The sequence below is a fragment of the Protopterus annectens genome, chromosome 3.part1 (assembly GCF_019279795.1).
Source record: "Protopterus annectens isolate FY-2018-M chromosome 3.part1, PAN1.0, whole genome shotgun sequence".
Taxonomy (NCBI): Eukaryota; Metazoa; Chordata; order Ceratodontiformes; family Protopteridae; genus Protopterus; species Protopterus annectens.
Genome location: NC_056732.1, coordinates 81,358,438 through 81,377,697, shown reverse-complemented (window position 1 = coordinate 81,377,697; position 19,260 = coordinate 81,358,438). Strand labels below are relative to the sequence as shown.

At 38.7% G+C, this 19,260-nt stretch overlaps 1 protein-coding gene across 1 annotated transcript in view; it reads left to right on the top strand.

Annotated features, from left to right (window-relative positions):
- LOC122797635 (fer-1-like protein 4) overlaps positions 1–19,260 on the top strand; it is a 1,984,889-nt gene that overhangs the window by 929,275 nt on the left and 1,036,354 nt on the right. Inside the window, exon 19 of the mRNA XM_044066179.1 lies at positions 3,374–3,547. Coding sequence (XP_043922114.1) covers positions 3,374–3,547 — 174 coding nt within the window. The remainder of the gene's footprint in view (positions 1–3,373; positions 3,548–19,260) is intronic.

Genomic DNA, 19,260 nt, shown 5'->3' with positions numbered 1-19,260 from the left:
GGAAATTAAATAGTCACACAAAGTCAGATGCTTACCCCATGCCTAGGACAGATGAGGCCCTAGAGCAGCTGGGTGGGGCTAAGTATCTTACAGCCATTGATCTTACCAAGGGTTACTGGCAGGTACCCTTGACTCCCAGTGCTACAGACAGATCAGCCTTTGTGACTCCTTTTGGCTTGTATGAGCTCACAAAGATGCCCTTCAGGATGAAAAATGCCCTAGAAACATTCCAGAGGATGGCAGATCATATCCTAGCAGGGGCAGGAGGGTTTGTCCTTGCTTACCTAGATGATATTGCCATTGACAGCCATTCCTGGCAAGAGCACCTTCAACATTGTCAGGGAGGTGCTGGGCAGACTACAAAAGGCAGGGTTGACCATTAAGCCCAGAAAATGTCAGGTGGGTATGGCAGAGGTCTCCTACCTGGGACATAGAGTGGGGAGTGGTATGATCAGGCCAGAACCTGCCAAAGTAGAAGCTAGTCAGGCATGGTCTGCACCTGTTACCAAAAAGCAGGTGAGGGCATTCTTAGGGACAGCAGAGTACTACCGAAAGTTTGTCCCCAGTTATAGTACCATAGCTGCTCCCCTCACAGATCTGACAAGGAAAAGCAGGCCAGATAAGGTAGTGTCTACCACAGCATGTGAGCAGGCATTCCAGAATCTTAAAGAAGCTTTGGGAGGACCCCCTGTGTTAGCCAGTCCAGATTATAGCAAATAATTTGTTGTGCAGGTGGATGCTTCAAACCATGGGGTGGGGTCTGTATGTAGCCAGATTTCTTCAGAGGGAGAGGAGCACCCAGTGGTTTATCTCAGTTGTAGGCTCCAACCCAGGGAGGAATGCTAGCAGCCGTAGAAAAGGAATGTCTAGTCATAGTGTGGGCACTGCAGAAACTTTAGTCTTATCTGTATGGAAGAAAATTCACTGTAGTGACAGATCACAATCCCCTAAGATGGTTAAACAGAGCCAGCCACCAAAATGCCAAGTTCCTAAGATGGAGCCTAGGGTTGCAAGCATATGATATGTTAGTGCAGCACCACAGTGGGAGTAGCAATGCCAACACATATGGGCTCTCAAGACAGGGAATGGGGTAAGGTATACTCATATAGACCTAACCCTCTCAACCAATGCTTCTCAAGGGTCTCTTGAAAAACTAGTTTGAGTTCCCCGGGGGGGGGGGTATGAGAAGATATGTGAAGGCTGACAGCCTAGTTAGAATTTTGTAGATAATTCTGTCATTTGTAAATATTAATATAAGCCACAGGCTTATTCTCTTAAGTAAGAAAATTGTATTGGATGTTGAACTTCAAAAATGTAGCCACATTGCACTCTGCTGGAGGAAAGCTGATAAGTCAAGCATTGTATAATTGTTTGATCTCAAAACTCGGAGCTGAGATGTCTGGATGAAGGAATTCTTCCTATTGTTTTGAGACCAGAATTAATTTCTAGAATTTACATGTATAATGTTGTTTATTACTGTGTTTCCTGACCAGGTGCAAGCTTACTAAGAAATGAAAATGTAGAGTTTCTGTCATGAGAAGATATGTGAAGGCTGACAGCCTAGTTAGAATTTTGTAGATAATTCTGTCATTTGTAAATATTAATATAAGCCACAGGCTTATTCTCTTAAGTAAGAAAATTGTATTGGATGTTGAACTTCAAAAATGTAACCACATTGCACTCTGCTGGAGGAAAGCTGATAAGTCAAGCATTGTATAATTGTTTGATCTCAAAACTCAGAGCTGAGATGTCTGGATGAAGGAATTCTTCCTATTGTTTTGAGACCAGAATTAATTTCTAGAATTTACATGTATAATGTTGTTTATTACTGTGTTTCCTGACCAGGTGGAAGCTTACTAAGAAATGAAAATGTAGAGTTTCTGTTAGCCTGGGTACCAGAGAATTGTTAAGAATGATGTAATCTAAAATGAGTCAGCAGGATGTATTATCAGTTTAAGGGACCTTCTCAGAGACAAAGAGAGAGATTTCTGCATTTGTCTTGAGGACGTCCAACTCACCAGCACTCTCCTTGTGCTCTGTATGTAAGTAGGATCTTAGACTTTAGTATCGCTCTTAGAAATAGCTAAGAAATAGGAATATTAGATTAGTTGTTTTCTGTATTGATGTCAGAACTATTCTACAATATTATTTAGAGCATTTTCCTGTATCTGAACTCTTAACTAGCACTGTGTAGTAAGAAGTATTTTTATTATTTATTATTAAATATTTTAAACCTTTCAACTGTGGCTGTTTTGTGTAGAGATAATTTAAGCTCTAGAGTACATTGCATGTATATAGTGACACTGGCCAAGCCACTCCAATAAGCCTTAAACAGTTCTGGCCACACTTACTACTTACTAATTGGATAATAATATTGGCAAGTGGTACTACCATATATTCTGGGCAGAAGGGGCATAGCTGGAGAACCTGTGCCAGCCTTTCCCAGGAGTGTCTGTGTGTTTGTATATAACTCATATCTCAAAGTGTGCATGTGTCAGCTACTTGGGCAGGGACATGAAGCACTGGTCAGACAGAGAGGGTGCTGGAGGTTTTAGCTTGACCACTAGGCTGTGATCTGGACCCTATAGCTGTGCCAGTGGGGAGTCTTATTAGGGATCTGGAGAGAAAGGGAGAAACCAGCCCCAGATTGATTCTGATCTCTGTGTGCTCTTAAGGGAAATTGTACTTCACTGTGTGTGTACTTGTTATCCTTTCCAATGTGGACGCCCCTCACTGGAGTTAGTGGTGAAGATTGAGGCTCCTTGATTGCTAGGACAGTGCACGAGCATCACAACCACACTTGGCAGATAATTAATTAATTTCCCAAAAAGTAGGATTTTTTTTGCCGTGTATCTGCCAGTTAAGTTAGAAACAGGAAACATTTTGCCTTTTGACACAACTCAAAAGGATACTAATAAGTATCCTTCTGAGTTGTAAATTGTAAGTTGTAAGTAACTAATAAAGGATAAGTAATTGCTATGTTAAATTGTTAATCACTATGTAATCCAATGTAACTACTGTCTGTTTATTTTACTGTGGAGCTTTTCTCCCCAGGCCTCCGCTGAAAATGGACCTACGCCCAGTCGGACACTCCCAGTCAACAAATTTAAATAAATTTAAATAAATAAAATAAAATAATAAATGAATAAATACTCTTATTTAGTTATGTTATTACCTGTTTTACGCAGTACTTCAGATACTTGTGTAATCTTTTTATTTCAATAATAAATGAGAACCATTTACTCCAAAACAAAATGAAATGCATCTAGTCAGATCAGTTCTTGAAATATTTTTGGTATTTGATTTGTAACACTGCATATGGCAAATAATTGATTGTTTAATATTTTTGCATATGTTCTCATTTATTTTGTAGGGTGCACCAGACTACCTGGGGCAGTGCTTTGTTTTCCCCGTTGTGTTTCTGCATCAAGATAAATATCGGCCGCCAAGGCTGCAGATGTATGACATTCTGAGAAACTCAAAACATGCTGGAGAGCTGCTAGCAGCAGCAGAATTAATTGAGCTGGATTATTCAAGTTTTGGAGAGGTAAATATTCAAATTTTACAGAGGTCAATATTCTTATTAGTCTTATTCTTGCAGATGAAAGATGCATCATAATCACAAAATATATAGTTGAAGTACAGTACGCCTAGCAAATCTGTTTCCTTCTTCTCTTCAGTTAATTAAACATCCATGATCCTATTTTAACTGCCTTGCTGAAGAAATTAACTGTCTTTTGGTGATTTAGGTGTTAGAACATAAAATTCCATTGCCTCTCATATATTCTGTAAAAAAAGGAATTTTCAGCTCTGTAATCACATGATTATGTACCCTTTATTAAAAATGCAAATGTCTCTAAATATCCCCCATATATTTAAGGACTGTGCATATCATTTCCATGCAATTTCACACATCATAAGGAGTTAATTTTCAAATAAATAATGCTTTTAGCTGAGATTCTGCAGAGATCTATAGTATAAATTGGTAAATTATGAACGTAGGCTGTTCTCTTTAAAAGCAGCAATACTGATATATTATTATTATAAAAAGTTGCTCAGCTGAGTACTTAGTGCTTACATGGCTATTCTCCAAGCAAGTGAAGCAATAATTTCATTATACAGATTCAAATGAATCTGTGTGCTGCATAATCTTGAACTGAATGTGTCAGTGGAATAAACCATGCCAATAATTTGATCTGATGTGTTAGTTAATTCACAACTTTGACAGAACGCATTCTGTATGTTGTTTAGCAGCAGGCGCTCTTTCAGACTGAACTGGATAACTACTAACCATATCTGTAGTTAAGTTTAATATTTCATATCATTTGGTACAAGGAGCAGCAGTAATTCGGAATTTGATATTTGAATGATTACTCATGAAATTATGAACTGTAAGAAATTTTAGCTTCTCTGAAAGTGGTTACACTTATTTATGTTATATATCATAAAATCATCCAAACAAGACTGAGAAAAATCAACTTATAATAATGAATCCTTTTTATGGTTGATTTCCATATAGATGGTTAAAGGGATACATATGTGCATATATATATATATATATATCAAGATATAAATGCATCAGGGAAAGAAGTACAGATTAAGATTTCACAGGATTATCCCACTTAGCTATCTAGCTTTTGGAGGGACACCCCTATTTTTTGCTCCCAGTATGAATTCATCTCATAAAATCAGCAATTATTTTGAGAAGCTCAAAGTTATTACTGTCTGCATTTAAAATGTTTTTCTAATTAGGAGACTTTTCCCTAAACAATTTTCCTTTGCTCCTATATCTGAATGTAAACCTTGAAGGCAATGCAGGGGATGTCTATAAAATACACCACACAAAAAGTACTCTGTAATTCATAAATAATCTAATTGTTCCAGCAATATTTGAATACAATGCAGTAATCAAGTTATGCATCCATCAATCTTGCTGTCTGTCCATTCGTTCGTCCATCCATCCATCCATCCATCCATCCATCCATCCATCCATCCATCCATCCATCCATCCAGTAAAGTAGCTCTGTTAACAGAAACCATTTACACTGCAGGCCTGAGGAGAAAAGCTGCAGACATGCCAAATTAGTAACAAGAGATCCATAATATAAATATAATTTCTACAGACAGAAATAATGATATACATACAAATACAATTATTCCTGGTTCAAACATGTTTGACTGTTTTTCAGGATGACTACGTTCAGACTGACATTTATCAGGAACCATTTGAATATGTATTCATCTAACTGTAGTACCACATTCAGTTTGCATCATGTATGGTATTGGTACAGTAGTTTTCTGCCCTGCAGCACTTGAAGTGTCCTGGTTAGCTCCCCCTCTAACTTTAAGCAGACAAGTTAACCTGGTTTAAGGATAAGCAGTGGATGTGCAAAATAATGTCAGTCATGGAACTTTTTGTACGTAGCTTTGTCTGTTCAGTATTTCATTTAAGCAATAACCCACGCCTGGTTGTGGGTAATGCTGGATTTACCCAGGGTTGGTGTGGTTGGGTCACGAGGGGTAAGCCTGAGTGGCCAAACAAAGACAACCGTGGGTAAATCCAGCATTACTCACACCCAGAAGTGGGTTATTGCTATTATACAATGCCATTAGTAAAAAAAAATACTTACATTTCTTAAATAATGGCATTGTATAATGCCTTCGTGCTGCCCTTCCACAGCTGTCTGGTATTCTGAGGCAGTTCTGATGTACTGCGCATGCGTATGCTTACGCAGTACTTCAGAGCTGTGTGTAGAAGCAACGGAGAAATCAAGATCTGCGCTGCTTTTTAAAAGGTGTCTCACTATGTTAAAGGAGTTTAACACAGCGAGATAGCTTTAAAAAAAAGCAACGGAGATCTTCCTTTCTCTGTTGCTTTTTTTAAAGCTGTCTCGCTATGTTAAACCAGTTTAACATAACGAGACAGCTTTAAAAAAAAGCAACGGAGAAAGGAAAATCTCCGTTGCTTTTTTTTTGAGCTATCTCACTATGTTAAACCCATTTAATATAGCGAGATTACAGCAACGGAGCTCTTCCATTCTTCGTTGCTGTAACAAAAAAAAAAAGACTTATACTAATGGAAAAAGTCCGGGCGACCGGATATTTTTCCATTAGTATAAGTCTGATTTACAATGGGCACGCTGACCAATCAGCGTGCATGTTTTGGAATATTAATGGGGGGGGTCATTGTATAATTGACAATATTGTATGGAATAATTTTCGACTCATGTTTGAACTCTAACATTGGCATGTCAGTTTGTTCCTATTTTCTGAGTATTAACTTTGAAGGACTTATTCCTGTAGCTGTGTGTGGAGTAGTTCAATAATCCATGAGAACTCTGTGAGGATCTGCTTTTATAAAAATCTGTTTACTTGTTTGTACTGCTCTATCAGCTTCACAGTTCCATTGTGGATTATGAGAACTTGACGTGTTGTGGGTGAAATCAGTTAGTAAACTGCTGGAACTCGCTTGACAAACCGTGTACCATTGTCCGTACAATTCTCTGTTCAACAGGAAAGGCATACCTTGAGAACATTGCCTTGCTATGATTTGTTAGTTACTTGTAGTTAGCACATTGTTTATTTCTATGTCACAAGTATATAGTCATTGTTAAGAGCAATGAGGTAATTTTTGCCATCACCTGGCTCAAGCCACAAATCTCAAATAATGAAATACTCCCACCAGGTTATAATATCTTCCGATCTGATAGACCTGTAAAAAAAGGGGGTGGTGTGGCCATCCTCTACTCAAACAACCTTAACCTCTCACCTTACCCTTCCCCAATTCCTGACTTCCATCCATCTGAAATCATCATCCTTAACTGCCATCTGATGCCCCATAAAAAACTTGCAATTGCCTCTATCTACCTTCCTCCTGGTAACAATCTGCCCATTCTTGAAAACATCCTATCCTGGTTCTCCCACAACATACCATATGAGATACTTATCCTTGGTGATGTCAACATTGATTGGTCCAAACTCACAACTGACTCCCCCCAACTCAGTATCCACCTACACGGCTTCCACCAACTTATAACATCTCCCACTCACTTCCATAAAAATTCCACCTCCAGCTCCATCATAGACTGGATCCTTACCAATTCCCCCCACCAATACCACAATCCCCCCACCTGACCTGACTCCCTCAGTGATCATCTCCCTACCACCATCTTAAGACACTACTCCCATATTCCTAAACCCCACCTTATCAAAGACTGTCAAAAACTCTCGACTTTCAATTCATCTCAATTTAACTCCATTCTCCACACCATAGATTGGTCCATCCTAAAACACCTTCCCCTAAACGATGCTGTAAGCACTTTCAATAGCATCATCATGAGTACTCACTCCTTAGCTCCCTGTAGGAAGATCAGAGTAAAATCAAATCATGCTCCCTGGCTCTCCAAGGAGACTAGGTCCCTTATGAAACAAAGAGGTAGTGCTTGGAAAACCTGGACTAAAACTAAACAACCGCCTCTTCTTCAAAAATACAGGCAATTGAGGAACCTTGCAAAACAACATACAATTAATGACAAAAAGTTATACTATAACTCTGCTCAGCTTAACAAATCCAATCCTCAAAAATTTTGGTCAACTCTCAACAACATCCTCTGTCCTGGAAAGCCCTCTAATCCCTCCCCATCCCCTAACTCTTCCTCTCGGGAAACAGCTACCCTCCTGAATAAACACTTTATCTCTTCCATCCAAAATCTGGTAACCTCTAAGCCAAACTCTACTTCGACACCCACCCCTCCAAGTCCCACTAACACAACTTTGTTTTCTATTGAGCCAGTTCCCATTACTTGCATCAAATCTATACTACTCAAGCTAAAACCTTGCTCTCCTTCCACTGACAATCTATCTTCTACATTCCTCAAACTTGCTGCTGACCCAGTTGCCTATCCTATATCTATACTAATTAATCGATCTATTCTGGAATCAACTATCCCCACTCTTTGGAAATCTTTCTTTACTATCCCTCTTTATAAAGGTGGAAACTCCACTGACCCCTCAAACATCCGACCCATTGCCATTCTGTCCCCCCTCTTCAAGATATTAGAAAAATGTATTCACTCACAGCTTCTCAATCACCTCCTCATGCACCACTTACTTACCCCTACCCAACATGGATTTTATCCTCACCACAGCACCACCACTGCCCTCCTCTCCTTCACTCATATCATTGCAGAGGCCCTAGACAACAATAAACTAATTTCCTGCCTCTTCCTAGATCTCTCCAAAGCCTTCGATACTGTCTCTCAACCTCTACTACTATCCAAACTTATAAATCTCCACCTATTCCCCATCCGCACATGCCTGGTTTAATAGTTAACTATCTGGCAGGGAACAATCTGTCAAATGGCTTTCATACTCCTAACCTTTCCTTCCCATCTCCACTGGTGTTCCCCAAGGCTCCATCTTGGGACACCTTTTGTTTAACATCTTCACCAATGATCTTTACACCTCATGCAAAAAATCCTCCCTTATTCAGTATGCTGATGACTCTACACTTATATCCATCTCAAATAACATTCCTGAACTACACTCCCTGACCCAACAAGCCCTACTATCCACTGAACAATGGCTCTCTCACAACCTACTGATCCTAAATCCCAAAAAGACCAAACTCCTACTTTTCCTTCCCTGTTCTCTTTCTCATCACAAAACCTCCTTTTTTATTAAATCTTCTAACAATACAACTATCCAACCTGGCAACCACACAAAACTCCTAGGGGTCATTATCGATAACAAACTAAAGTTCAACCTACACATACTCCAATGTATAAAAAAAAACAAACCAGAAACTAGGTCTGCTATATCGGAACAAAAAATTCCTAACCTCTGAATCTAGACTTACCCTGGACAAGGCACTCCTCCTCCCCTCCCTCTTATATGCCACCCCAGTTCTTACCAATATCCAGGCCTTCACTCTAAACAAACTCCAACAGACGTAGCATAAAATAGCCAGATTCATTACTAACTCCCCATACAACTCACACCACTGCATTTCTTTAAACTCTCTTCAATGGCTTGAACTTCCCCAATGTCTGCTATCTCATCAGTTTCATATGCTACACTCTATTCTTTATAAAACCTCCTTCTGTCCATATCTATCTTACTTAGTCTCCAGCTACAGTCCATCCCGGACCCTCCGTACTTCTAACCAACAATCACTTGATGTCTGCCACCTAAAAAAGCTCAGTAGGCAAACTAGTCTACAAATACTCCCTTGCCCATGCTTGGAACAAACTTCCCCTTGACTTATGTTCAATCTCCCACACCTCACACTTTAAAAATGAACTAAAATCTTATTTTCTCAATTCCAGGACCTGCCCTTGCTATGACCCCACCTAGTCTTCCTTCCCTTTATGTACCCTCAAAAGGACCATACTTAGTACCTCATTACACCTATCTCTCGAATGTGTCTACTATGCATTTGCATAATTTTATACAAACAAAAAAAAAATATTGTTGACCTATTGAACTGTATCAATGTAAAATTATGTTACTAAGCTTCTTTTTAATGCAACTTTAACTTTATGCATGTAACCCAACATATGTGAATCTTTTTTGCTATAACTGCTATTATATCAATATTGTTTAAAATTGTACTTGCTTAAAAATGTACTACTGGAGCTTTTCTCCTCGGGTCTCCACTGAAAATGGGCCACAAGCCCAGTTGGACAAACCTGGTTAACAAATGTCAATAAATAAATAAAATAAAACTCATAGTAGTCATCTATTTTTTTGACAAGGACCTTGTAGTAAGGGTGTTAACATTAATTTCTCTTAGCTCTGTGATGGTTTATGTCCAATGCAGACTTTTAAACACTAGATTTGCAAAGTCATGGTTAATGTTTGGCAACTAAGCTGACATTTTTGCTCTGTCTTGATCTTGACACTTAGTGAGACCTTGTCGACCTTTGTGCTTTTGATGCAGCACTACATTTCTGTCTTGGTACAGATGTCATGCTTAGATAAATGCATTTAAGATTGTATAGTATTTATGCATCATCTGCTTGTTCTGTGTCCAATAATTTGACTGTCTGTTCCACAAACATTCGTTAACAGCTTGAAATTTCTGGTCATTTTGAATAACTTGATTAAACTTGCCAAATCTTCTAGTAGTCACTGGTCTAGATATTGTTATGCTCTGCACATAGTCAGCAATGTCTTCTTTGGCTTCAGATAATAGTTGCTCAAACAGAAGACTTCTGGATCGTGCATCTGCAGCAATTAAATATGGTTTGCTCTGGCATTAAACCTCCTTAGTCTCATTTGACACCTGGTGGCACTTTGTCTAGGTCATAGAAATTGATTAGTAGAGCCAATGATTTGTGGTCAGTCTGAAGACAGAGATTCTATAGTCCTAATTTGATAGATACATAGTCTGTGTACTAATGGCATCTAGAGAATTGCTCAAATAACTACATGCTTGCAAGGCCCTCTTCTTCAGTCTGCTAATATTTCTGTTCAGCACTGGTTAGCATTCTGGAGCAGCATGCAATAGGACATATTACTTGTTCACCTACTTGGGGTAATGCTACTCCCAGGCCATAGATATTAGAAGGATCACTCGCTAGTCTCTGTCTAGTGGCATTATAGTATGCTAGCATTGCAGCTGTTGTCAGTATTTTGTTTACTGTGCTGAATGCTTGAGTATGTCCCCATGGATACATCTTTTTTAACAATTAAGTTAAAGGATGTAGCATAGCTGAGAAGCCTGGTATGAACTTGTCAAATAGCTTGATTTATCCAAGTCACACAGGATGGACTTTGTGACTTAGCTATTGCTCTGACCTTGCTTGCATCTGATCTGATTACACTAGCATTTGCTCTATGACCAAAATACTAAAACCCAATCTTAAAGCAGCATTTGTCTTGGTTTAACTCTAAACCAGAATTGTTGATAGTCTGAAGCATTGTCTCTAACCTTGAATCATGTGTCTTTTTATCCAGACTAAACAACATGATGTTGTCAATGGAAGGGGGTGTGTCCACATTCTTAAGAAGTCAATTCGCCTCTAGACTCAAAGTAGGACAATGAGCATGACCCACCATATCCTTTTCATGGTAAATAGAACTCTGTACCCCATCATAGTCAACTACTGTACCCCCTCCATATTTCCTATACCCCCTGAAACATATCTAAACAAATTGACATCCCTCCCTATCAAACTTAATACTATTCTCTCAGGAGATTGCAAATATCCTTCCATTAATTTGGAAGCCTACACCACCACAAATAAGTATGTGCAAAGATTCCAGGACATCATTAATGCCAGCTCATTAGACTAAACAGTTCAAGTTTCATCTAGGGTTTCAAAAATATAGCTCTCTATGCTCAACGGGTCTACTTGAAAAGAATGAAAACCTACATACCCGCTGACAACATTACTCAAATGAAAATAGCAAATCGTCAGTTAACCAACTCCACACAACACCAAGAATTTACTAAGGGAAAGTAAGCAGTCAGCCAACAATAACAAGAAACCACATGGAAGCACTTCAAACCCACATCCCCCAATGTGGGGGCTGTGCCCTCATAACCCCCCAACTAATTATACCAACTTTGAGATTGCACTATAGTGGGGAAAAGGGCAAACTTCCAAATGTTGGCCGACTGCCTCCTTTCCCTGGGTAAATTGTCGGTTGTGTGAGGAGTCGTTTAATTGCAGATTCAGTGTTGTCACCTCAGTCTTTTCATTTTCACATAAGTTGTTTTTCGTTCTTTTCAGGTAGACCCATGCTCAACACCTATAGTTACCACAGCACTATTCAAATCTGGCAACCATCCAGTAGCACTCACTATGAAGGTAAATCCTGATTTACCACAAAACCCTCTCATCTTTAGAAACTACTCTGAGGCAAACCAATACCAGCTATCTGATCACCTGCTAATATTAAAGCACCCTCCTCACTTTAATGACTGTCTTGCAGTCTGATACATTTCCTGATATTTTACTATACCCTATATTAACATAATTCTACAACCAGATGAAAAAACATACCTCAACATCTAGAGTAGAACTCAGAAAGACTGACAAAGAACTCTAAATTAAGATAAAATCCTCCAAAATCAAGTATGGGTTGAGAATTGCCACCTGTACTAAGGACAATCACAAAGGCTTCTTCAGCTATGTTAAAAACTAACAAATAATGTCCAGCAATGCTCAGAAGTAATACATAACAACAACACTCACTCACCCCCTGAGGATACAGCCAACATGATTAGTGGACAAAAACAGCTCATACTTTACTCTCCTGTCTCTCACTAACTTTCCCTGCACATTAGCGTACTCACACCACTCTCTCTGATCACTTCTAAGCATGCCCTGAATGCTCCATCCAATGCCAAAAACAGTAGCTTCATGGGTCCTGATAATGTGCCAGGCTGCCTTCTTGTCAGAATCCAGACACTGCTTGATAGACTCATTAACAAGTCTATTCAACCTCTGTGGTAGTCATTCCTTTCCACAAGGGGAGGATCCACTACTGATCCAGGAAATTAGAGACCTGTAAGCCTCACCAGCCTTATCAGCTTTGTAATAGAATGCATCATTACAGAATTAATTAACAAGGACATAGCAGTCTATAAGTCCCAGACCCAACCCAGTTCAGGTTTATTAATGGTATGCCCAGGGCCATCCTTAGCTGAAATGGTGCCCTAGGTGAAGTAGTGCTCTGGCGCCCCTTAAGCCCCACCCACACCACACTCATGAAACACCCCTATTTGAGCCACACCCACAGAGTAATTCCCCAAGAAAGCCACTCCAGTCATTTCCTTAAATTATTTAAATGCATATGGAAAAAAAGATACCTTGTAATGTAGTTAAACTGCAACTACCTTTGCATACGCATTTTCTACTTTAAATACCAGATCCAGATCATTGTCAAATAGGGCCCTAGCAGGGTAGCAGACTACCCTCCCAGAGCAGCAACCTCCTCCCACCAGCAGCCCCTTCAGCAGCAACCCCCTCCTCAGCCACTCCAATGTTCCATTATTTGGTTATTTCTCACCAGTTACCATACATACTGTTCTCTTATTCGCTTCTGCAGTGATTACAGATATTGAAATAAAATAGCACAAACACAGACAGCCATTTGCTAAATAAACAATACAGTCTCACAATGAAGAGAGACTTGGCATGAGCAGTAAACTTCTCTGCCCTTGAAACTCTCATTCATTGAAATGGCAAAACTCACATTCATTGAAATGGCATGAAAATCCACATTCATAGTAATGCATCTGGCTAGTGGAGAATTGAGTTTACCTTTGGGCTGTTTTCAAAACAGACTCCTTGCACACATTTTTAGGGCCATGCATACACATACTTATTCTTGGATTCACTTTCCTGATTGTACTCAATTATATTCCTTGTATAATATAGTACCGCTTGTTAGAGTATGTTTTAAATACAGTACCACTTGTTAAGAGTATGTTTTAAATTTGTAGTTTTAAACATTCGTTTAATAAGCAATGAAACAAAATGTGTGAATCAATAACTACCCATTTCAAAAAATGTCAAAAATAAAAGGCCACTCAAGACTTCTGTCATTACAATCCACCAATATTACTGCACACACACACACACAAAACCATCCCTTAGATAAAGCTGACAACAGTCCAAAAATTCTTCTCTATCTACATGGAAATCTGCACAAAGAATCTGCACTGAGAAGGGAACAGAGATCAGAAACTAACCACAGACCTTGGAGATATGTAGCAGAAACCTTAACAACCATGCCATGATGTTATGTTACTACAGTGAGAACCAAAGTCTAATCTACAATAACTTGAAGCGGAATGCAAGTAATACAAAACCATAACAGTGAGACAGACAAAACACACACAATTCTGCACAATAATAAAAGAATCAGAAATAAACACAAAGGGGGATTTAAAAAAAGTCAACATTACTCCAGAAGAATGTTAAACACACCAGATCTCTCCTTGGTAATTAATGATACTCCACACCTACTAGTGACATACCTGCTACATTAAAACCACACCTTCAAAACATGCAAAGCTATATGCCAGTAGAAATGCACTTGAACTATGTACCTCCAACAGGAAAAAAGTAAAAAAGATTCTTTATAAAAAATAAATTCTAAACATCCACCAAACACAACTATTAAAGCCATGTATAGTGAAAAGGTTACAGTTTCATTGACATAAAGTACAAAGACCACATGTAAACATTTTAATTGTTTACCTTTAGTCCTACTAGGCTAGTGGCCTCTTTTCAGGGGACACCAGGAGTGGCATTACTACTAGTGGAAATTTGGCAGAGCAAAACTTCTTCACTTGCTATTTTCAATTGGTGCTGTGTCTTCTAGCACCAATGATGAGTCTGCTACCTGCTGCTCCAATGACACATATAAAAAGATGTCTAGTGCAATTCCTCCTCAAGAATCCAAAGCTACCCTTGCAATGGTCAAAATGGAAGAAAAGACTTCATCGGATACATGCCCTACAAATCAACTCCACATTCTCAACATTTAGCTCAGTTTTGCCAAGCAGGTAATTCCACTTACCAAAAGTCATTTTATACAAACAAAACATGGGGAGGGGATCCCAAATAGCAATATTATACAGAAAACAAAAAAAGCAAACTGATGAATTTACAATAAAAACACAAAACAAAATACTGCTCATACATCCAAAATTCTTGAAAAGAATGCAGGCAATAATAATCCTCTGTGTATGACAGTGGTGGGAAAAGCAGAGCTCAGTAGACCATGTTCATTGCTGAAATTATAGTCAAGACATTGGTTCAACTCAAGTTCCAGCTGCCATACACAACAACAAACATCTCACTCCATTTTGCTACAAATTGTAAAACACAAGACTGGATATCAGAATGAACCAGTTAGCATCACTAGCACACTAAGTTCACACACACATCCTGAAATGTATTTACTGTTACCATAAAAACAGTAAACACATTTTTGAGGGGGTAGCGAAAACCCCCACAGACAAAAGGAGAATATGTAAATCCACACTGGCAGTGACAAGAAATTTGGACTGACCCTTGAACACTGCACCTCTAACACAAGGTTTTAGCCACTAAGACAACAGCCCATTGTCCGGTGACACAGTCTTAAATATAATTAAGGAAGACAACAGCAGCAGCATTCTCAGTACCCAAGAGAAAAATATTATTTAAAAATCAAACACAAATTATATACTTAAAACACTATAAAACTTAAGAAAGGGAGTAAAGGCCAGCAAAACTAAATGCACATGGTAGGACTGTCACCTTTTGATCAGAAATTGGACAGGTAATAAAATACAAGATTCATCCAGAATAATATACTTAACCAAATTACAAAAATCTTTATTCCACTGTACATTGTAAACTTTTACTTTTTCATAGCATATCCTGAACAAAACTTATCAAATGACTCTCGAGTAAAATACCAGAGCACTAGGATTTTCCCATTTGTCAGGCATGAGCCCAAACCAGAATGTTTTTTTAGGAAAGAGGAGTAAATGTCTTATAAAGATTCACACAGACTGTAAAAAAAAACAAAAAAATTACATATAGACGGGACTCTCAGCAGGGTATACTAATCTCTGATTTTGTGTAACCTTAGAGAGACTAGTTTGCTAACAGTTGTGTGTGGTGGGATATGGTGCAGAAAGGCTTGTTAGCCTGCATAAATATGTCCTTAGATGTTTGTATTAGTTAATATATTAGCGCCATTGCAGTGTTATGTGTCATTGTTAATGATTTGTCTATATTTGATTGGGGATATTGTGCTGCAGGTATTTTAGTTTTTAGGATTTTCATAGTCATTGGATGGCCACGGTGGTGCAGCAGTTAGTGTTGTCACCTCACAGCAAGAGGCTCTCCGGTTCGATCTTTGGCTGGGGTGTCTTCTGTGTGGAGTCTGCATGTCCTCCCTGTGGTCACATGGGTTTCCTCAGGGTGCTCCGGTTTCCTCCCACATCCCCAAAGACATGGTGCAAGTGGATTGGACATGCTAAAATTGGCCCTAGGTGTGAGTGTGTGTGTGCCTTCCGTGGAAAGTTGGGCATCGGGCTGGCAACTCAACACCGTAAAACTCCACTGCCAATCATGAGCGGACAAGGTGATCCGCTGTGGTGGCCCCTAACTGAGAAAAGGGGAGACAGAGACCGAGACAAGAGAGAGAGAGGATTTTGTTATTCATTGAAGTATACTGGATTATTCTGTAGTGCCTACCTACTTTCTGCATAATTACCATTCCCTGGATCACCTACTTTACCTCTTCTAAGAAGCAATAAACAAGCAGACTGCACCTCACTCCTTTCACCAAGATGGGTGAATTGGGTTTGTCCACTTACACACATCTCTCTAGTTGGCACCTCTGATACCTAGTCATACTAGCTGAATTTAACTTAAGACTAAAACTTTTACATGCTCCATGCCAGCTAGACAGCAGGTTGTTTGGCTAATTTATATCCAAAATATAACAAGAAAGGCACAAATACAGCTAAAGCTGTGGTAGTTTATTCACAGTATATACAGTAAGCACTTTCATGTCCAAATGACGCTTCTTCAGACTTCATAAGCATTCCATCTCAACTTCCATTTAAATGGAAGTGAAAGCACTTACTCTGTATACTCTGAATAAACTACCACAACTTTAGCTGTGTTTGTGCCTTTCTTGTCATATTTTGGATATTATTGTTGCTTTCTTGTAAGCTACTTCATTCTCTGGAACTTTTTTTGTTTCTTTGCTAATTTATTCTTCCTAACTGTGATGGCTCAAAACAAGTTACAACAAGTAAAAACAACACACAGACACACTCATATACACACTTACACTCCCACAAAGTAACACACACACACACACACACACACACACACACACACACACACACACACACACACACACAGTAACAGAACGACTAATTTAAATTACATACAAACACATACCCGCACACACTTTCTCTCGCATACAGAAACGAATGGCTTAACTTACACATAGACTCACACTTCCACTTACCTAGTTTTGAATCTGAACGGCCACACGTGCACGCATGATGACCTTAACCCCTCTCATCACTGACGCGTGAGTGTGACAGGCGGCAGAATATATATATATATTTTTTTTTTTTTTTTTTTTTTTTTTTAAACTTGTTGAAGCCAGCCTGATGCTATAAAAGTGGGAGGGTGCTTCCCCCTTCCCTTCACCCTATGGTTTTGTTATTTTGCGATCTTCTCGGCACCCTTCACTCAGAGACAGGTAGCATGGTGTGGAAGAGCAGTAGTATAAAAATGCTGCACAGTTCTAGTTTTATTTATTTTTGTTTATACTTTGCTGTCAGGCTATGCCCAGCTAGGTTACACCCATTTTCAGATGTTAGAAAATAAAAGAATGAAAACTCCCAAATGTAAAACAATAGCAAATCACTGTCAGAAAGGGACAGGCTGACAAGTACAGGCATATAAGATAATAATTCTGACACCTTACTATGGCTAATAAGCTAAACATAGCAGTATATAAAATGAGGGCAAATCATATTTTTAAAATATGAGAGCTCCTTTGTCAGTGCAAAAAAGTCCTTTGATTTTTGTTAAGTGCTTATCTTTTCACAGCACTTTAATTATCTTTGAATGTTAGGATTCAAAGAGTGATTCATTTACTGCTTTTGTTCAGATTCAGAATTGCAGTTCAAAGCTTGTCATGTCTAATTCAAATACCTCTCAACCCTCAGACAATGAAATACATAAAAAGCCTTTGAAAAGTAGGTACATTCAACCAAAAATTTGCACATCTAATTAGTATAAATACTGAATACCAAATAGCACAGAACTCTTCTAGCTTCCAGTAGGAATGTGGGATACTACTTACAAACACATTTAAAAAACAGGGTGACAACAATAATGAAAAATGAAAGCACATTATCAACGAGATCAAAATCTTTAGACATTAATGAACTGTATTTCAAAATTCTACCATACAATGCCATTTATTTTTTGATTCTGAAAAAAGGCAATATAAGATGTATGTCATCTTTCTTTAAATTATTGGTGCCACTAGTATGTTGTTCATGTAGTGTGGTTCTGTGTGAACTAGACAGGTTCAAAAATCACATGTGATGAGAGGAGGATTCAGAAAATTGTGAGAAAGGGTAAATTAAACCTGAAACTAGGGACATGCCTCCAAACTACACACACACACACACACACACACACACACACACACACACACACACACACACACACACACACACACACTCTCTCTCTCATGCGCACCCACCCACACACCCACACACACACACACACACACACACACACACACACACACACACACACTAGACTGCATTCACTACCTACAATTTTTACCTGCTCCTATAGCTGGAATAGCAAATTACCTTAGTTTCTAAAGGTTATAAAAGTCTGAAATACAGTTACACTTCCTAGTGTACATGATGTCAAAAATGATGTGGCTAATATGCAGAGGAAGAATACGAAACCAAAGACAAACTTGCAAAACAGGAAAAACTGCCACAAGACCTTGCTCCAGCAACAAAAATCTCTCCGTACACAAGAATAAAGCTGAACGCAAATTTTATTAGTGAGCGTTTTCGCCTTGCTCAAAAAGCTTGGCTTCTTCAGAGATCAAGTAACAAAGTGTAAATGCAGAGGGTATTATCGTGACTTCTTCCTTGAAAACAAAATTAATCATGATACATACAATTACATTGACAGAACATTACCTAAAATACCGGTGATGTTCGGGATTCCAAAGATACATAAAAATTTGTTGAATCCCCCAATGAGAGCACTAATAGATGGGAGGTCTTCCATTACTTACTTTGCAGCCAAGGTGATTGATGAAATGTTGTCTAAATATTTAGGGTACCTCCCATCTATTTGTAAGGACTCTTGGCGTTTTTTAGAGGCTATTAGTAGTCAACCCTTCAACAGTGAGTTAAATTTTCTCACTGTTGATGTGGTTGACTTATACACCTCTATTCCCCATAATGAAGCGCTTGAATGGTTGTCTTTGTTATTATTGGAACTAGGGGCACCTAATGGTGAAATAGATGTTATTACTGGAATGTTAGACATAGTCTTGTCTTCTAATTACTTTTTGTTTGACCAAAAATTCTTTTTGCAAAAAAAAGGCGTTGCCATGGGCTCCCCATGTGGAGCAGTGGTAGCGAACTTATTTATGAGTTATTGGGAAAAACATTTCCTTTTTGCTTCGAAAGATTTGTCTAGGTACATTAAATATTATACGAGATACCTGGACGATATC